General features: G+C 46.0%; 1 protein-coding gene across 1 annotated transcript; it reads left to right on the top strand.

The window, feature by feature from the left end:
- Positions 1-7,967: 7,967 nt before the first annotated feature.
- Positions 7,968-18,150, top strand: LOC103643515 (AT-rich interactive domain-containing protein 1). Its single transcript, XM_008666693.4, has 2 exons — positions 7,968-9,236; positions 17,253-18,150. Exons 1-2 carry the CDS (start codon positions 8,118-8,120, stop codon positions 17,859-17,861), a joined length of 1,728 nt encoding a protein of 575 aa, XP_008664915.1. The 5' UTR covers positions 7,968-8,117; the 3' UTR covers positions 17,862-18,150.
- The last annotated feature ends 468 nt before the right edge of the window (positions 18,151-18,618 follow it).

Here is an 18,618-nt window from a genome sequence, read left to right as displayed (position 1 = left end):
CGGCCGGTGCTCGGCCTGCCCACTCCTGCTTGATATTTTGCCGAAGCTGCACAAGTTGTCCTGCTTCCTCGTCGAGCCTGGCCTGCATCTCGCGGATTTGCTCGAGCTGTGCGTCCTGACCCCCCGCGGGGATTGGGACCACAGCTAGCTCCCGAAGGATATCAACGTGAGGCGCAGGCCTAGGGGGATCACCATCCTCCGGCATACCAAGATGGTTGCCTTCGTCGAGACCCCCTAGATTGACGTGGAAGCATTCGCGACTTGGGCCACAGTCCTCGTCGCCGAGGCTGTGGCTACTATCGGAGCAATCGGAGAGGCAGTAGTCACATGCGGTCATGAAGTCCCGCATGGCACTGGGGTTATCGAGCCCGGAGAAATCCCAACCATAGTCGGGCTCGTCATCTCCCTCGGAACCTAGGGGCCCGTAGGTCGAGACGGTCGTCAGTCGGTCCCAGGTTGACCGCATATGATACCTCGGAGGGTTTGGACATGCCTTTATGAAAGCGTCCACCGAAGTGTGGTCGCTTGGTGGGTCGCGGCTGAATCTAAAAGGCATGGGATGGGAAACGGACGGTACCTCTTGATCGACGGATGGTGATGAGGTCGCGTCAGGGACAGACTGCACCGTTATCTCAGGTACGAGGTTAACGCCCATCAAGTCCTTCACGAGCGTGCTGCTGGCGTCCGTCTGCTTGGGGTTGGCGTGTTGCGGGGAGACGACGCTCGTCTTCGTCTCAGACGCGAGGTCAACGCCCGACGTGTCCCCCGCTGGGGCGCCAGCGCCGTCGACTCGCTCGATAGCCGACGAGGTGCCGCCTCCTGCTTGGCCGTGCCTGCCTCGCCTCCTTCTCCGTCGGCGGGGAAGGTGACGGGACAGACCTAGATGTTGCTCTTCCGCCACGTGGGGAAGACGTCGTCGATTCCGCCGCCGGCGGGCGGGCTGACGACCGCCATTGTCATTGTCGCGCGGCGGAGGAAGGAGTATCATGTCGTAGCTGCCGTTGAGGGACATGAACTCAAGACTCCCGAAACGGAGCACCGTCCCGGGTTGGAGTGGTTGTTGGAGACTACCCATCTGGAGCTTGACGGGAAGCTGTTCGTCAACACGCAGCAGGCCCCTACCTGGCGCGCCAACTGTCGGCGTTTCGACCCCGGGGGGTCCCTGGACCGACGAGTAAATTGTCGCTGCGTGTCCCAGCCCAGATGGGTCGACGCGAGATGGAACACAAAGGGGGGAAAACAGCAAGGGGAAACTGCGGCCTTCGTGTTGTCCTGCACCCAGGGCGGATGCGCTTGCAGTAGGGGGTTACAAGCGTTTGCGTGGGAGAGAGAGAGAGCGAGAGCATTGTGCGTCGGCCCGTTCTCCCGCGCGGCCACCTTCTCATACGAGAGCCCTGGACCTTCCTTTTATAGACGTAAGGAGAGGGCCCAGGTGTACATTGGGGGTGTAGCAGTGTGCTAACGCGTCTAGCAGAGAGGAGCCAGAGCCCTATGTACATGCCGTCGTGCCTGTCGGAGAGGTTTTGGCGCCCTAATCATGTGATGTCGTGGCCGTCGGAGGAGCGCTTGAGCCCTGTGGAAGTACAGCTGTCGGGGCTGTCGGATCCTTGCTGACGTCTCCTTGCTTCCGTAAGGGGCTGAGAGTCGCCGTCGTCATGGAGCATGCGGGGTGCCATCATTACATGTTTTACCGGGGCGAGCCAGATGGGACGTCGGTCTTGTTCCCCGTAGCCTGAGCTATCTAGGGGTAGGATAATGATGGCCCTCCCCTGTGACGTGGTCGGTCCGAGCCCTAGGTCGGGCGAGGCGGAGGATCCTCCGAGGTCGAGGCTGAGTCCGGGCCCGAGGGTCGGGTGAGGCAGAGACCGTCGTCCGAGGTCGAGGCTGAGTCCGAGCCCCGGGGGTCGGGAGAGACGGAGTCCGTATTCCGGAGTCGAGGCTGAGTCCGAGCCCAGGGGTCGGGCGAGGCGAAGTCCGTCGTCCGAGGTCGACGTTGAGTCCGAGCCCTGGGGTCGGGCGAGGCGGAGTCCGTCGTCCGGCATCGAGGTTGAGTCCGAGCCCTGGGGTCGGGCGAGGCGGAGTCCGTCGTCCGGCGTCGAGGTTGAGCCCGAGCTCTGGGGTCGGGCGAGGCGAAGTCCGTCGTCCGGCGTCGAGGTTGAGCCCGAGCTCTAGGGTTGGGCGAGGTGGAGCTTCCTATAGCGCCCGAGGCTGGACTTAGCTGCTGTCAGCCTCACTCTATCGAGTGGCACAGCAGTCGGAGCAGGTCAGGCGGCGCTGTTTTCCTGTCAGGTCGGTCAGTGGAGCGGCGAAGTGACTATGGTCACTTCGGCCCTATCGATTGAGGACCGCGCGTCAGGATAAGGTGTCAGTCGATCCTTGCATTAAATGCTCCTGCGATACGGTCGGTTGGCGTGGTGATCTGGCCAAGGTTGCTTCTCCGTGAAGCCTGGGCCTCGGGCGAGCCGAAGGTGCGTCCGTTGCTTGAGGGGACCCTCGAGCGAGACGTGAATCCTCCTGGGTCGGCTGCCTTTGCCCGAGGCTGGGCTCGGGCGAGGCGAGATCGTGTCCCTTGAGCGGACGAAGCCTTGACCTGAATCGCGCCCATCAGGCCTTTGCAGCTTTGTGCTGATGGGGGTTACCAACTGAGATTAGGAGTCTTGGGGTACCCTAATTATGGTCCCCGACACAGCTCGACATCCCCTTGACAATCCTACGACACCTTCCGTTCATACCGAGGATCCAACATCTGTACATGACAGAGGAATCTACAAAACAGATGACATGGCAAAAAAATGGAAACGATACAATCCTAACAAGATGGTGCACACATCCGATGGTGAAGCATGGAAACACTTTGATGCCATTCACCGTGAGAAAGCCGAAGAGGCTCGTAATGTACGTGTTGCGTTTGCCACAGATGGGTTCAATCCCTATGGAATGAGCGCTGCACCATACACATGTTGGCTCGTGTTTGTTATCCCAATCAATCTCCTCCTGGTGTGTGCTTTCAAAGGCAGAATATATTCGTGTCGTTGATAATTCCCGGACACCCGGGGAATAAAATGGGCGTGTACATGGAGCCTTTGATCGATGAATTGGTACGTGCCTAGGAGGAAGAGGTATGGACGTATGACCGAGCTACGAAGACAAACTTTAGAATGCATGTTTGGTACGAGTACTCCATACATGACTTACCGGCGTATGGGCTATTCTGCGCCTGGTGTGTTCACGGTAAGTTCCCATGCCCATTTTGCAAGGAAGCTCTCAGGTTCATTTGGTTGAAAAAGGGTGGCAAATATTCGTCCTTCGATAAACATCGACAATTTCTCCCTGCTGACCATCCATTCCGCATAGACATCAAGAACTTTACGAAAGGTGTCGTAGTGACAGACCGCCCACCTGCAACGATGACTGGTGCCGAAATTCGTCAACAGATAGATGGCCTAGTGGCCAATACAGAAGGTGGTTTTGTGGGATATGGTGAGCAACATATGTGGACACATAAGTCTGGCTTGACTCGGCTCCCCTATTATGACGACCTGCTCCTTCCACACAACATTGACGTGATGCACACTGAAAAGAATGTTGCTGAGGCACTATGGGCAACAATTATGGACATTCCTGATAAGTCAAAGGATAACGTGAAGGCAAGAGTGGATCTGGCAGCGTTATGTGATACACCAAACCTAGAGATGACGGGCCCAGCCTTCACCTTCGACCACTACGCCATCGCCCCCGATGCAGTAGACCGGGACGACCGGGAATTCAATAACAAGGCAGAGCGAGTGAAGCAAGAGCTATGGGTAAGTCTTAGTATAATGTAAAATATGTCGCATTCGTTGCAAATTCTTGAAATAATGTATGGATACATCGTTTTTGTCTGCAGGATTTCTTCAGATGCGAGGCTGGATACGAGGCTAGGGCGGATGTGGTGGCCAGCACGAGCTGCAAGAAGCTCGTCGTGGACATGCACTATGAGGCCCGAATCCAGGCCATCGTCACCTACCACGGCTCCGTCCTTGGGGAGACGGTGACCAAAACTCAAGCCCGAACCATGTCGTTGACCAGGGACCAGTACCTGCAGGTAAAGTCATGCATGTTTGGTACCAGTACTCCATGCATGAATTTTATTTTATCTTCTGATATGCACTTTACGTGTTTACTTTGTAGATGATTCCACATTGGTGCGCCGCACATCCTCTGTGCTGGGAGCAGATGGTGGATAGGTGGTGTTCGGCTGAGTGGGACGAGGCGCACACCGCTAGCCGGGAACGACGTTTGATGATGCAAGGCCCCTCCCACCACCAAGGCAGCCGGAGCCTGGGCCAATATGCCGAAGCATGGGTACGCCACCTTTTTTATTTAGATATATAGCACTAAGTTAGATATTATTTGTAACTATCTCGTTGGTTTTTGTTGCAGTCGGCGTCACATGGTGGCCGACCTTGCTCTACCTTCTCGGCCTATGCTATGGCCCATAAGGGTAAGGCAACGTCCGACGTCACCTACAACCTGGATGACGGGCCCGAGGCCTACACCAACCCCACCGTCTACAGCCGCCTCCATGACTACACTGCCATGGCGCAGGAGGTCCATGGCCCATACTATGATCCGAGCACCGAGCCGATCGACCCCGATGTGCTCATGAGGGTCGGAGGAGGCAAGAGACATGGGCGGTACTGGATTGCCAACGAGGCAATAGACTCATCCTCCACTCCCACTCTGTCTCAGGTGAGAGCAAGGAGCACGGGCTCGAGTCCAGCCATACGACCTCGGCACGACAGCTCACAGCAGCGCATACAACAACTCGAGGTTAGTGCTTCTGTAACTCGTCCTTCCTTGAGTTTTATACCTTCTATTTGAGTTACTATAACGTTGGCTTTTAATATTACAGACCCAACTAGAAGAGATGCAGGCGAGGATAATGGTGGAGCGGGCGGCGACTGATCAGAGGATGGCAGATGTTCCAGTACATGCAGAGCCTTAGCGCGGCACAGGGTTTCGCTCCGCCACCTCCATTGTTCCCTGTAGTTGACCCTGCTGTGTTCCATACTCCTGTGAGTATCAAAATTGTAGTTAGATGTTGGTAATGCATCTGGTATAACACATGCAATCTCTTCTCTGTGCAGGGTCAATCTGGTGCCGCATCCAACAACCCTCGTGAAGGGTTCAGCCCAACACAGCACCAGACCAACCGCCCACCTCCATGAGTTTTATGTTTTCAGTGTTGAATACTTATGTCTGTGTGTTTAAAGACTTCAAAACTTGTGTTAGTCACTTATGTTTGCGTTGGATACTTATGTCACAGCTTGAGACGCATGAGACATGTTTGTGTTGGATACTTGTGTTAAACACTTATGTTTGTGATGTATATTTATGTTTGTGTTGGCTATTTATGTTTGTGATGATATCTATGATGTATATATGTGATATATATGTGATATCTTTTGTTTGTGTGGATGGAATACAAAAAACAAATAAAAAGGTGCATACTGGTCACTTTGCCGAGTGTAACACTCGACAAAGAGGTTCTTTGCCGAGTGTCAAGACCATAGCACTCAGCAAAGAACCAAGATCTGGGCACCGGTATAGGTTCTTTGCCGAGTGTAATGTGTCTGACACTCGACAAAGAGCCACGCTTTGCCGAGTGTCGTACGCAGCACTCGACAAAGAACCTGACATGAGGACCCTCCCTAGCGGGTTCTTTGCCGAGTGTCCCAGGTGGCACTCAGCAAAGATTGGTTCTTTGCCGAGTGTCTGCTGGGCAGACACTCGGCAAAGGTAACTCCTTTGCCGAGTGCCATCCGGGACACTCGGAAAAGACGCCGTCTCCGTCACCCGTCGCCGTAACGGCTGCTTTTCTTTGTCGAGTGCTCCCTGGCACTCGGCAAACCTCTTTGCCGAGTGACCGAGAAAAAGTACTCGGCAAAGCCTTTGCCGAGTGTTTTTAAGGCTTTGCCGAGTGCTTCGGGCACTCGGCAAAGCGCTCGTTTCCGGTAGTGCCTTTTAATAACTTGTCTTTAACATGTGGTGGTATCAAAGACTAGACAAGCCTATCACTACTTGCTAGCACCCACAAGGCCACAACCCATCCATGCAACAAACAATAACCAAAGACAAGATAGTATAAGCATCACACTTCTACCTATACTCACTACTTCTAGTGTACAAATAGACCAACTAGAGCACCTAATAAAAGGCGATAATCATACACAAGCGTGTGTCCTAGATGATCAATCTACTATATAACAATTATATGCTAATATTAACCGTAATAGAACTATAACTAGTATAACGTTGCATAAAGTAAATAATAATTAAAGTAAGTATTAACTAAAGGAAACAAACAGTAATATATTAAATAAATTGAAGCATTAAAAAGGAAAAGGTAAAATAGTTATGGTAGATCAGAAGACCAACTTCGAAAACTTGGCAAAGCTCAGTCTAATTATAACTCCCACAATATACTATCCTATTAAAAATTAAGTTGAACTAAACTAGAGAGCTTTCGTTGCTTCTTCCATTCTTCCATGAATGGGAAGAGGGGTGTACGCCTCTATTTACACTTCTCCAAGTGGATCTATGGATCCATGGGATCTACCTTGTAAGCCATAGAATCAAACCATCATAGATTTGAATGCTAGGATGCACCCAAGTCAAGCTTTCATGCATGCCTCTATGCTTGAGGTGGTGGAGTGTGGGGCCAAGGTGGTTTTCGACTGACCTAGGGGGTTGGTCGATCTCCCTCTCTGGGCTATAGGCCCTCCACTACCATGTGGGGCTAGTAAGGATGTTCCTTGTTGGGTATATGATGATGTGAGTCCACTTTGATGTCGTCTACCTTACATGTGGGCCATTAAATCCATAGGTGTTCATCTTTCAACATTGAGAGAAAGTATAAGATTGTAATGGAAACATTCTTGTGTGTTGGTCTTTGTGAAAAACTAGAAAATAATATTTTTTGATTTTTTATTAAATTTCTAATAAGTAGCTTATAAATCACTTGGTTCCTAAAAGAGTGGAACAAGTTGGCGAAGGAATATGACCTAAGCAGGATGAAAGTGATGGTGTTAAAGATGTTTTAATGGCTAACCAACTGGTCATAATGGTTTAACCGAGGTTTTGGTTAAAGCTTTTTATGTTTCTACTACATTGGTGGTTGTGAAGGAGTCTTCTTTTGTGGTATGAACTTTTGGCTTTTAGGTGCTTTTCGAGATTGTTTGTAGAGGTTCAGTGTTGTTTTGGCTTTGTTACTTTGTAAGCTACTAACCTCAGCTATATCTCTATTAAGCTTTTAATAGAAGCTAGGCAAGAAGAATTTAGTCAAAACAACTTTTACGCCTAACTTCATAACTTATTTTGTAATATATTTTCTATATATGGTATGTAATATAAGATAACCTATGATATCTACCATATCAATACTAGCATATAGCTCGTGCTAAAACTATGATCCCGGAGAGGGGAGAGAGGGGTCGATGGCGGTGGCAGCGGGGAGGGAGAGGGGAAGAGATGATGAATGATTCAAATAATATTGTTCATTAGATTTGAATGAGTAAGGGAGGAGCTATGCAGCGATCTGAACCGTTGATTTTGATGGTTAAATCTAGGTGCAATTTGTTTAGATGTTATGGGTGTGTGTGAGTGATTTGGTTAGGTGCGTTTTACAATGTTTAAATTGGTGGATTATATAGTGTTATAGATTATATATTTGAGATAGTTAATTAATATATACCTTCAATATTTGAGGTAGTTAATTAATATACACCTTTATTTGTAGTGATGGTTATAGATTTCTATATTTTTTTTACTTCTATAGGAAATTTAACATTTCTTATTCTAGCTAATAAAAACTAAATATAATAGCTCATTATGTGTTATTGCTTGATGGTATACAGCTCATACAAATAGCATCATATTTATTAGGTAGCTCATATTAGACGACATATGAATCCACGTAATCCTCCATTCACATCTTCCTTTTCTTCCTCCCTCTTTCACCTTTCCTCTCTTTTTAAAACAAATCTAGGGTTTGTACACAACGTTAAAATCTCAAAGGCCAAAAGTTTAAGAACAAGGAGCAAATCCATTCTCCTATTCCCACGCAGCACACAAAAATGGCCGGAAATCCTGCCCCACCACTTCCCTTGAAGTCCAGTTCCTCCGCGCCCGCTTTCAAATCAAACGCCTCGGGCTCAAGCCGCGGCCACGAGCCCGCCAAGGCTTCGTCCACCTCGCCAGCGGCGGCAGAGCTGCCGGTCCCGATCCCGTCCGACTCGTTGGTCGCCGTGCTTGGCGTCGTCGGCGAGCTTAGTGCTCGTGGTCTTCTCCAGGGGTTTACGATCCCGGAGGCCGGCGGGCTCACGGACGAGGGCGCGTCCGCTGTGTTCGACGGCATGCTCACGGCCTTCCTCGCCGAGCATGGGGTCGACCCCGCGGCTGCCTCCTGCCTCCCGATCCCCCCGCCGCCGCTCGGGGACGGGAAGAAGGTAGAGCTTGTCAGTCTGTTCCTCGCCGTGCGCGCTCGCGGCGGCTTCTCCGCCGTCGAGTCCTGGGCTGCCGTTGCCGAGGCGGTCGGGCTTGACCCCACCGCCGACACGGCCGTCAAGCTTCTGTACGGTAAGTATCTTGCGCTCCTGGAGCAGAGCTGCGATAAACCCTTAAAGCAGGACCACATGGTGGTGAGCAGCGGCAATGCCGACGTGCTCATGGGCTCCAAGAAGGAAAGGTTCCTGTCGCCGATCAAGTGCCTCACCAGTACTGCTGGATCGGCGTCGGCGCACCTGAAGCGGAAGAGAGAAACGCTCGTGGGGATGCTTGACTGGGTTCATCTTGTGGCGAAGAACCCAGGTAAACAAGGGAAGAATCGTGCTGCTGGCCACAAACAGGCAGTGGTTGTTGAACTACGGCGACAGATGTTCGCAGACAAAGATTGCCTTGCCCGAGAGGAGCTCGTGAAGACGCTCAACTGGGTCCGCCTTGTGGCGAAGAGCGCAGGACACCCGGGGATCATCGGGATGAATAATCGTCCAGACCACTTAGCGACTGCTGTTGAGCTCAGGAGCGCGATGTCGCTCGTGGGGATGCTCGAATGGGTTCGCCTTGTGGCGACCAGCCCAGCTGAACCGGTGGTCATGGAGGGGAATTCCCTCAGCTACCGCTCCACAGCGCTTCTGTTCCGGGAGCAGAAGTTTGCAAATAAGAAGTGCAGCAGGTGGTCTGCTGCATCGCCGCAGGTAGTAATTTGCTGCTTCCCTGTCTTGAGTTTGAATGCATCGTTTATAATTGACTCTGAGCTTATATTACACGACTAAGTTTCTTTCTGTTTGTTGGATTATAGCATTTGCTCATTGGATTTTCCATTCATCAACTATAAACTTTCTGATTAGTACTTTACTTTTTACTATAGCATTTGTTCGATTATAGCCACCCTTGACGTCGTTTATTGACCACTAATGATTTTGCAACATCAATATAGTGGTCGAGCAATCTTTTGGGGCATTCTTTTTTTGCTAAGCAAACTCTATGAAGTTTGGAAATGTATTGCAGTTCCTCTTTTGTCATTACAGAAATGAGTAGGGCGTCATATTAACACATTGTTTTGACCTTTTTGAGTACCTCTACCATACTGTCCGTGATTATATGCATAAATAGAGTTGGGCACCTGTGCAACATAAAAAAAATTCTATACATCCCCGATGCAAAAACACAACTTGCAACCTCTCACATCCATCACTTGTCAACACACGACCAAAAATTAAAGCCTACCACTTGACGATTTAGTCATTTTTTTTCTGTTCGTGTAGGCCTGTTGGTGATAGATGTGAAGGGCTGCAAAGAGGTGGTTTTGCACCCCTGATGCATAGAATTTTTTTTTCATGCAATGGGGCAATGACAACATGTTCGTTTAGTGCATGTACCTACTCTTAGCTATGTCGGCCTCCTTGAGAGCTCATTTGCTTGCCAGTCAAATCTCTTATATGCCATAAGTGTATTCATAAGACACAATACAACATTGTTGTAGCCATTTATAGGTCAAAAGACTCTTGTGCCCCTGCATCTACCCTAGGTGCCAAGAATATTCCTTCGAGCGTGGCACACTATCTAGATCAACAAAAGACCACAAAAATTATCTAACTTTGATGGCCATGGGGACCACTCGGGCCTTTTCCTGGCACCTTGTCCCAGGCAGGCTTAGTCGTTGCTTTTCACTTATATGCTTTGTCCATAGTTGTTAAGGCATCGTCTATGTGACACTTAAGGCTCGCCTTAGCGGTAAGGCGCCCCGACGACACAAGGTGTCATGCTCGCCTTACTCTCACACCTAAGTCGAGTGGGAGAGGCTACCGGCGGCTAATGCAGCGGTGCGGCGAATCAAGCGGTTACAGCACAGCAGCGACTACTGTGATGTGGCGGTGCTGGCACAGTTGAGAGAGAGAGAGAGAGAGAGAGAGAGAGAGAGAGAGAGGATGGGAGAAATGCCTGCGGAGAGAGGAGAGAGGGTGAGACCTGTGAGAGGTGGCGTGGAGGAGAGAGTTAGCTAGGAGGAGATAGAGTACAAAGAGAGGGAGAGAGGAAGTGGGCTTAACCTAATTTTAATGGGATAGTTAGCAATGTTTTCATGTTGGACGACTTGCTGGTCGTTCTGGCTAACAGACTAGGGCGATTAATTGTGATTGGTACAAACCGACTCAGACGATTAATCGTGACTAATTGCGATTAATCGGACGACTTGAAAACATTGATTGTTAGGATGATTTTCAGACTGACTGGACTAGTTGGACTAGTCTTTTCTTTTACCTTTTCTCTTCTTTATTAATATTTTGTCCTACATACTTTCGCAAATATCATTTTCTATTTTTAACTATATTTAAGGCGTTGTCTCGCCTTATGCCTTATCGCTTAAAAGATAAAAGAGGGTCAATCGCCTTACCTCGCCTTGCTGCCTTATTAACAAATATGGTTTTTCCTTAGCTAGATCGCTTCTTTGCTAGGCAGTCCTGCTCCACCACTTGGCCATAGCTGGTGAAGGTCTCTGCTATTGGTGAAGGTCGTGGTATGTCTTCATTTTTATCAATCCCTTTTAACCGTCATGTGCGTCGATACCTTTCTCAGCTTGAAAACAACCAACACCGATGCATGGGGAAGCATGGGGAAGCTCTAGGGCCAAGCAAAAAATTTCGTTGCCCAACGATGTTGAATTGGTTAAGACTAGGACATGCAATGTACTACAATCACAAGGGGATCAACACCTAAGGAATAGTTCAAGTGGCTATAAACAATGGAGCATTTTTATACTTTCACTACTCTATCCATGGAATCTTAGTTAATGATGTTTGTTGGTTGTTATCATATATATAAACATTTTTTGCACAATGAGCCACACATGACTACGATTGGTGTCTCTTAATGGGTTGTAACTAGTGGCTTACCTGGAATTTGTAGTTAGGGTGGTTCATTGTTTAAAAAATAACTATTACATATGTAACATGCTGATGCACAAGTATATGAATTATCAAATGTAATATGATTAAGGTAAACATGACATACAAACATCACACAATATATGAGCCTAGCATGTTTAGTATATTGTAGATTACATACTTGTAATCATAGTTGAAGAATAGTACAACACTACTTTATGTTAGGCTTGCGAATTTTAATAGCCATGAAAGTGTTGATTGTTTCATCTTCACCCAATTGTGAAAAAGTATCGCACTCAATAAAATGACTAGATAATCATCCAAAAGGCCATCTATACTCATCTTCATTTTCAACAAGTTTGCAAGAGATTCATATATTATTTCAATTTTCTATTCCTATAAACCAATACTACATAAAAAATCCTAAAATTAAAATGAAATAAAATAACCTCTATGTCTACAACCTAAATCAATTTTGTATTCCATACGATCTTGGCTTGGGCACTTTGTTTGTGATGTTGTTCATGTTGATTGCTAATCACTTAGCTGCCAATAATGCCAAATGGTTTATGGCTCCTACTCTTGGCTCCATTTACGGCTTATTTGCTTAGTTTAGAGGTTCTCTCCACTAGATTGAGAGAAAAAGGGAAAGGAAAGCATGTTGATTAGCTAATGACTTGGAGATGTACCAATGGACTGAGTGCATTGATGTTGTGTTTTTTTACTACCGATAGCTATCGCCACTATCACTCATTGGTTGGCATGATTGCACCTAGCAAAGATAAGTGCAATTATAGGAAGAGACATAATGGAATGGATGAATGCAACTCTCATATGAATATGAAGGGCCTTCAAAGGGTTGCATGCATGACTGCTAGGCGCTAGGATTGTGACTCCGCACTACGAAGGTCTAAGTGGACCAATGATTATTAGAATTCCTATATGTCTTGGTATAGATGCGGCATGATATGTAACCTCTTAGGGACTACCCTATATAGCTCTAACCCTAGTTGTAATGTCTTCCTTACTACTGTTATTGAATGTGTTCTCTAAGATTAGGTGTTTACGCATCAATGCTATAACCATTAAAACCTTGACCCTTCATTCAAGGTAGGAAAATGTGTATGGTTGTGCCTCTATTCCTAGATCCAAAGTAGTAGCTTCTATCTCTATAAACCCTAAAATAAATTGTTTCCCTTTTGTAATGGTTTGCTCAAGGAGTCAAGGTGTTGTCTCACATTTTAGATGTTCCCTTGCTCATCTTAGCTAATGGATTATTATGTATTCCATGTTGGGGCATTGAAGTATTATTATGGCACTCATGGTTAGTGCCACTACACTTGCCTCCTCAAGCAACACCATGGATAAGGATGATGCATGAGTAATGGGTGGCAACGATATGTGACTTTTGTTGGTAGCTACTAATGGGAGTAGAGAATTGTTTCTCCGAGGGTTGTGTAGAACCAAATAAACAATGTATATCCTAAGTTTCTAAATGGAAGTTCTCTATAGAAGCCATGATGGCTGATGCTTCAGTATTATCCACTATTATGTTACATGCAATGTTGTACATAAATGTATAAAGGTGAGTCCCACCTTCCAAATTTAGCGAGCAATTCTCTAGTCGAGTTACTTTTATGACCTATAATGGTGTTTTTAGTAAATAGTTTGTAAAACTCACACATGTTTTGTGCTATCCATTGTACTATTTAATAGTTCTAAAAGGTAGTATTCGAGAGTCGCTTACACATGAGAAGACAATAGGTGGAGGGCTACCAAGTTTATCTAGAGCAACATTGTATGAAGGAGTGAACGACGAGTCGCGGTAGAGGTGGGAAGCATGGCCATGAGGTAGGGACTTCAGGCCATGGCAGAGGAGGTGAAGAAGTAGAGACAATGGGCTATGTGGATGAGATAAGGACTGAAGGGTAGTGGCCTGCATAGAGAAGACATGGATGGGGGTAGCAAGCAACATGAAGGCGGCTAGGATGAATGCGGCTAGCGACCCAACCCATCACGCATGGTATTCCTGCTAGCAGTGAATGGATAAGGTGGGAGGTGAGGTTAGAGATAACATAATCACTATATACTCAAACTTGGGATTGGGTTGTTTTATGGGCCTTTTTATACAAACTCTTGGCCCACTAGTCTTGTGTTTGTTTCTTTCCTTTTAGACTTTTAGAGGTACACATGCATGGATATAGAACATCTATATTATGCCTTGGAAATGCCTTGGCACGCCTAAGCTCTACATTGAGGGTCACTTCCTAGAGAATGGTCTGAGTAAAGAATGAAGCTTGTAAGGAACTACAAAATCTTCAGGGGACTCTTCAACATTTTGGTGGCACAATATTTGACGTTCTACAAGCATCAACAATCCTCAAGCTATGCGAAACAAGGAAGTATGGTAATTTATTGGAATGAAATTCTAAGGAATCATCGACATCGATGATTAAATCTTGTATGAAAATTTTCTTAGCGATAAAATCCTATTTGCATATTGACCTATGAATACCTTGTTAGCTATGTGAACTTTGAAACTTTTATGTTAAACATCTCTATCTTTCTATCGTCTGTCACATGTTATGTGACACACATTCTAGCGAATTTTATGGAGTTTCTAAACATTGTTTACATGTCGCCCAACTATTTGATATTAATCATAATCAATCTTACTATTAGTTCCCTGCCCTCAATAAGGTGCACTAACTTGATTTGGTCCACTAGTATTCAATTAGTCCAACTAGTCGTTGTATAATCATTATTAATTGAATGGTTAGGGAGGAGATAATGGTGATAGTGTTCCTACTTGGCTAGCCTTTGCACATGGCCTGGTTTGGTTTCCAATTTGGTCAATTAGAGCATTCTAAAGGAAGGAGCTCAAGGGAGAGTGGCCAAATGTCATTCTCGTTCCTAGTCCATGATTTCTCATGTGTGTGTCATTGCACATCGATTTGAGTCCACCATAACCAAATCCCTTCATGTCAAGGTTAATGCGTTTCATCTGACTAGTACTTGCTCTCTTCACTTCCTCTAGGGGCATCCCAACATCAATCACTGACATATTTAGCCATTTGGATCTTATCCCCCGCAACCACAATGGCATGCCATAGTCCACATGGTTTAGGCGATGAGCCGCGTCACTCAGTACAACCTCTTATCTCTAGTACTTCAATCATACTCCATCTTACTGGCTTCTTGCTATGGTTGTAACTCTAATTTGTCACATGTCTCTATGTCCATTTTTGCTCTTGCCTTCGCTTCTTGTTGGTATTGCTCTTTCTTTATACTTTGTAATATACAGTATCACGGTCCTAGATTATATAGGATAACTCTATTGTCTACTAAGACCAACTAGGCTCAACTAGTCAAGCTAGTCGATGAGAAATCATGTTATTATATGAAATAACCTAGAGATTCTTATTATCGATATTCAAGCTTGTTGTATTTCCTATATCTGCCATTGATACATTGTTGCCACACCGTTTTACCAATCGTTGTCCAAAAATAATAAATGATGTCACCCATTAAAGTCTCCATTAATTTTTTTGGAGGCATATGATGCCTCCTTATTTCTCTTTGTAGAACTAGATTTTGGTGTTACTGGTGACAAGCTAGAGAGAGCGAGAGAGGGGAGAGCGAGCAATATTCAAAGAGGGAAGACAATGGTTGTGTGTTGTGTTCAAGGTGAAATTATAGCTTGGGTTCTAATTTGTCTCAGTTGGGCTATTGTTGGTCGAACCATGTTGGTCCAACTATGGCATCCTGATTCATAATCCCAAACTTTCTTGATTAGGGCCCAATTTTCAATATACCTTGTTTTTTGTTTATGGTATCTCATCCATCATTCCCATCCCATGTCCATCATGACTTTGCTTTTGCTAAAAAGAGTAAAACACATATAGATAACTATGGTAATTTTTTTGAATGTGCTATAGTTACACCATGATGGTAGTACCCATGGATTTAAAGGCAGTAAGGCGGCACTAGGTGCTCAACCACCACCTAGACGCCTAAGCGAATTAGGTGATTGTCTAGGTAACGCTATATAGGCCAACCAATATATACACCAAACAAGGGAGATCAAGAGGACGACAGTAGGGCAGCAACAGAGAGGAAGGCTATAGGGAAGCTCGAGAGGGAGCCAAAAGTAGGGGAGATCGAGAGGATGACAACACTAGATGAGAGGAGAGGAAGCAGATCTACCTGTCGCCCTTGGACAAATGGACACACATTAGGCGCAGGTGCCACATCTGCCACTAGATCATCCTCGTTGCCACGCCAGCCACTGGATTCTTACTGCCACGCCATCCACTGAATCCTATGTGTCGCGTCGGCCGCTAGATCCTTGATGACGTGCTGCCGATGAAATCGCTGTCCACGAAGAGGAAGGTTTCACTGCTCTAACTCTTCTCTTCCCTAATATCTTCCTTGTCTTTTCCTCCCTTCCTTATTCTTCCCGCGCAGCAAAGGCGAAAATGCGGGAATGAGCGGGGCCATCCTCGTGCCGTGCGTGTGGCTAGAATTTTAGGGCTCAAGGCGTTCGCCAGACGGTTGAAGGCGATGCCTACACGCGTAGTGCGCCAATACAGACACCTAGAGTGCCAAGGCAGACACCCTAAGCCCCTTTATCAAGGTGACACTGATGCCCAGAGTGTTTTGGCGCCTCTACGCCTAGGCGTCGCATTTAAAACCATGGTAGTACCTATTATTCGCGGACATTATAGTGCTTTGTCCGGTTACAATTCAATTTTAACGAATGTACTCTTCAATTGAAATTTAAAAGGTCATTAGGACGTGAAATTTGGAATGTGTTTAGGTAATTCGTTTTGACAGTATCACTTATTTTTTTAAAAAAAAATTCATTATATAATTCATAACAGTGGTTAAAGGCAACCATGTTTCTATTCCACTTTACACTTGTCATAATGAACATGTTAGAGGGATCTCTCTACCACATGTGAACTCAAGCTTGGTGGACTGATGACTTGGGGCTGTGAAGACTAGTCACCTAGGAAACTTGAAGGATAATCTTCAAAAACCCACAGGAAAAAAAACCTTAGGACGTAATCCCCCCTCAATCCCCTTGCTCATAAACAAGTTATTATTGTGTTTCGATACTCATAGGATCCCAATCTCGAGGGTGCCATTAGACCGCAAAGAAAAAGTTAACAAGTAAATCCCAAGGTGCACAATGGTTTTTTTTTCTAGGGATGTGTGTGATCACTACATTGCATTTAAAATTAGATTTATTTTCGTGATGATTGGCTAATTAGACACGCTATATACAGTTGAATTGAGGTTGATCTGTAATGGGGGTGCATTTCAATTACCTTTGAAGGTTGTTTGCTAGATTCTAGATCCTATTGTTTGTGAATTGAATTGTGCATTTCAATGCTTCCTTATATGCTTATGGTATATTTTCACTGAACACTAGATTTATACCATGTGAACAGTTGGCGTATAAATCAATGTTTTCAAGTCGTCTGATTAATCGCTTTAGTCACGATTAATCGTCCAAGCCGTTTGGACCAATCACGATTAATCGCCCTTGCCGGTCAGCCAAAACGACCAGCAAGTCGTTTGAAAACATTGGTATAAATACTTAAATAATTAACTGTCCTTGTTGTATGTTTGGCTGCTTGAACTTTTGTTGCAGTTCTGCTCACGGACTATACACATATGCGCTACTTGTCATATGTGCTTGCAGCTACCAGACTGCTTTTTCATGTGTCTGAAATAAATTTATGTAATCTTGTTGCTGTCATGCTTAAGTGTCAGTTTGTGCTAGCCTATAACACTTGCACATTATGCTCCTTGTTCATGCAGAGTGGAATTTCAATTCGTCCTTGTGGCCAAGCAGACATTCCAGAATGGACCGGGAAACGTTCATCGCCTTACGATGATCCACGCACACTGAGGTTTCTTGGAGAACCTATTCTGCTTCCAGGAAGTACCGAACATCTTGATGGCGCTTCCATTGGAAAAGGGAGGCAAGATGACTGCAACTGTCAGTTCCCAGGTTCCATTGCTTGTATCAGGTTTCATGTCGCAGAAAAGAAGATCGAACTGAAGCATGAGCTAGGCTCAGCATACTATGAAATGGGGTTTCATAGGATCGGCGAGGATTTAGCACTGACATGGACGAAGGATGAGGAGACGAAATTCAACAGCACTGTCCAGGACAACATGCCTGCGTCTAAGAACAAGCTCTGGGACAAGCTGCTTGCCGTCTTGCATGCCAAAGGCAAAGAAGGCCTTGTGAGTTATTACCACAATGTTTTCCAGGTCTGGCGACGGGCCTACCAGAACCGCCTGGCTGGAAATGCTGATAGTGATGACGATTCCATAGAGCCTGGTTTCCTATACTTTCGTCAAGGTGGTGATCGGAGCCGCTCCAGGTCAGCTGCTTCTTCCAGGAAACGGAGGAGATCTTAGGAGACTGTTTGATCCTGAATTTCCAGGAAACGGAGGAGATCAGCTACTTCCTGTTGAACTCGAATGAAGAATATTGTTAAGGCTGGACATAGAAATGGTGATAAGTGAGGGTAGAATTCTGTTGGGACCTAATTAACTTCTCTGCGAATAGCCGTGCTGGTGGTTTGTTAGTGCTTTGTTGGTCCAATGGTAATGCTATTGTGTTGTCATTTAGCCTACCTTGAGGAAGGTAGATTCACTTTTATATGACTTTCTTGCATGAATGCAATTTTAATTGCTTTTTGGTTCATGTTTTTTTCCAAGGATGTGAAATACACATATTACATCATGGGAAAATTGGTATCAACATGATTACAATGAAGGATGGTATAATGCCTTGTCGAACAAAGACAACTGACGAAGATAAGACATTATTAGCATAGTTCTGCTTTTTATGGATACTATGTCTGTTTATTAGAGCTTTAGCTTAAAAACATGGGTTACAACTCTCTTGAAAACAAAAATCCGACTTCTGCATCACGCAAGATCACACAGCTAATGCAAAACAAAGACACCAAGCACCTTAATAAGAATCAATCTGAACACTAGATCGCCACTCGTGTGCCGAGAAAAAAAACACATTGGCCACTTGTTTCAATTGCTGACATATAGCCAAAACCAACTTCTAAAAGATATGCTTATGTAGTACACTCTATGTACGAAACCAAAATATCCGAGTGTATAACCTGCAAAGAATTTATCATATTTTTTTGTTTTT

Source organism: Zea mays, chromosome 1, assembly GCF_902167145.1.
Source record: "Zea mays cultivar B73 chromosome 1, Zm-B73-REFERENCE-NAM-5.0, whole genome shotgun sequence".
NCBI classification, from domain to species: Eukaryota; Viridiplantae; Streptophyta; class Magnoliopsida; order Poales; family Poaceae; genus Zea; species Zea mays.
Note: the sequence above shows the minus strand (reverse complement) of the source record. Positions and strands in the feature narration are given on the sequence as shown.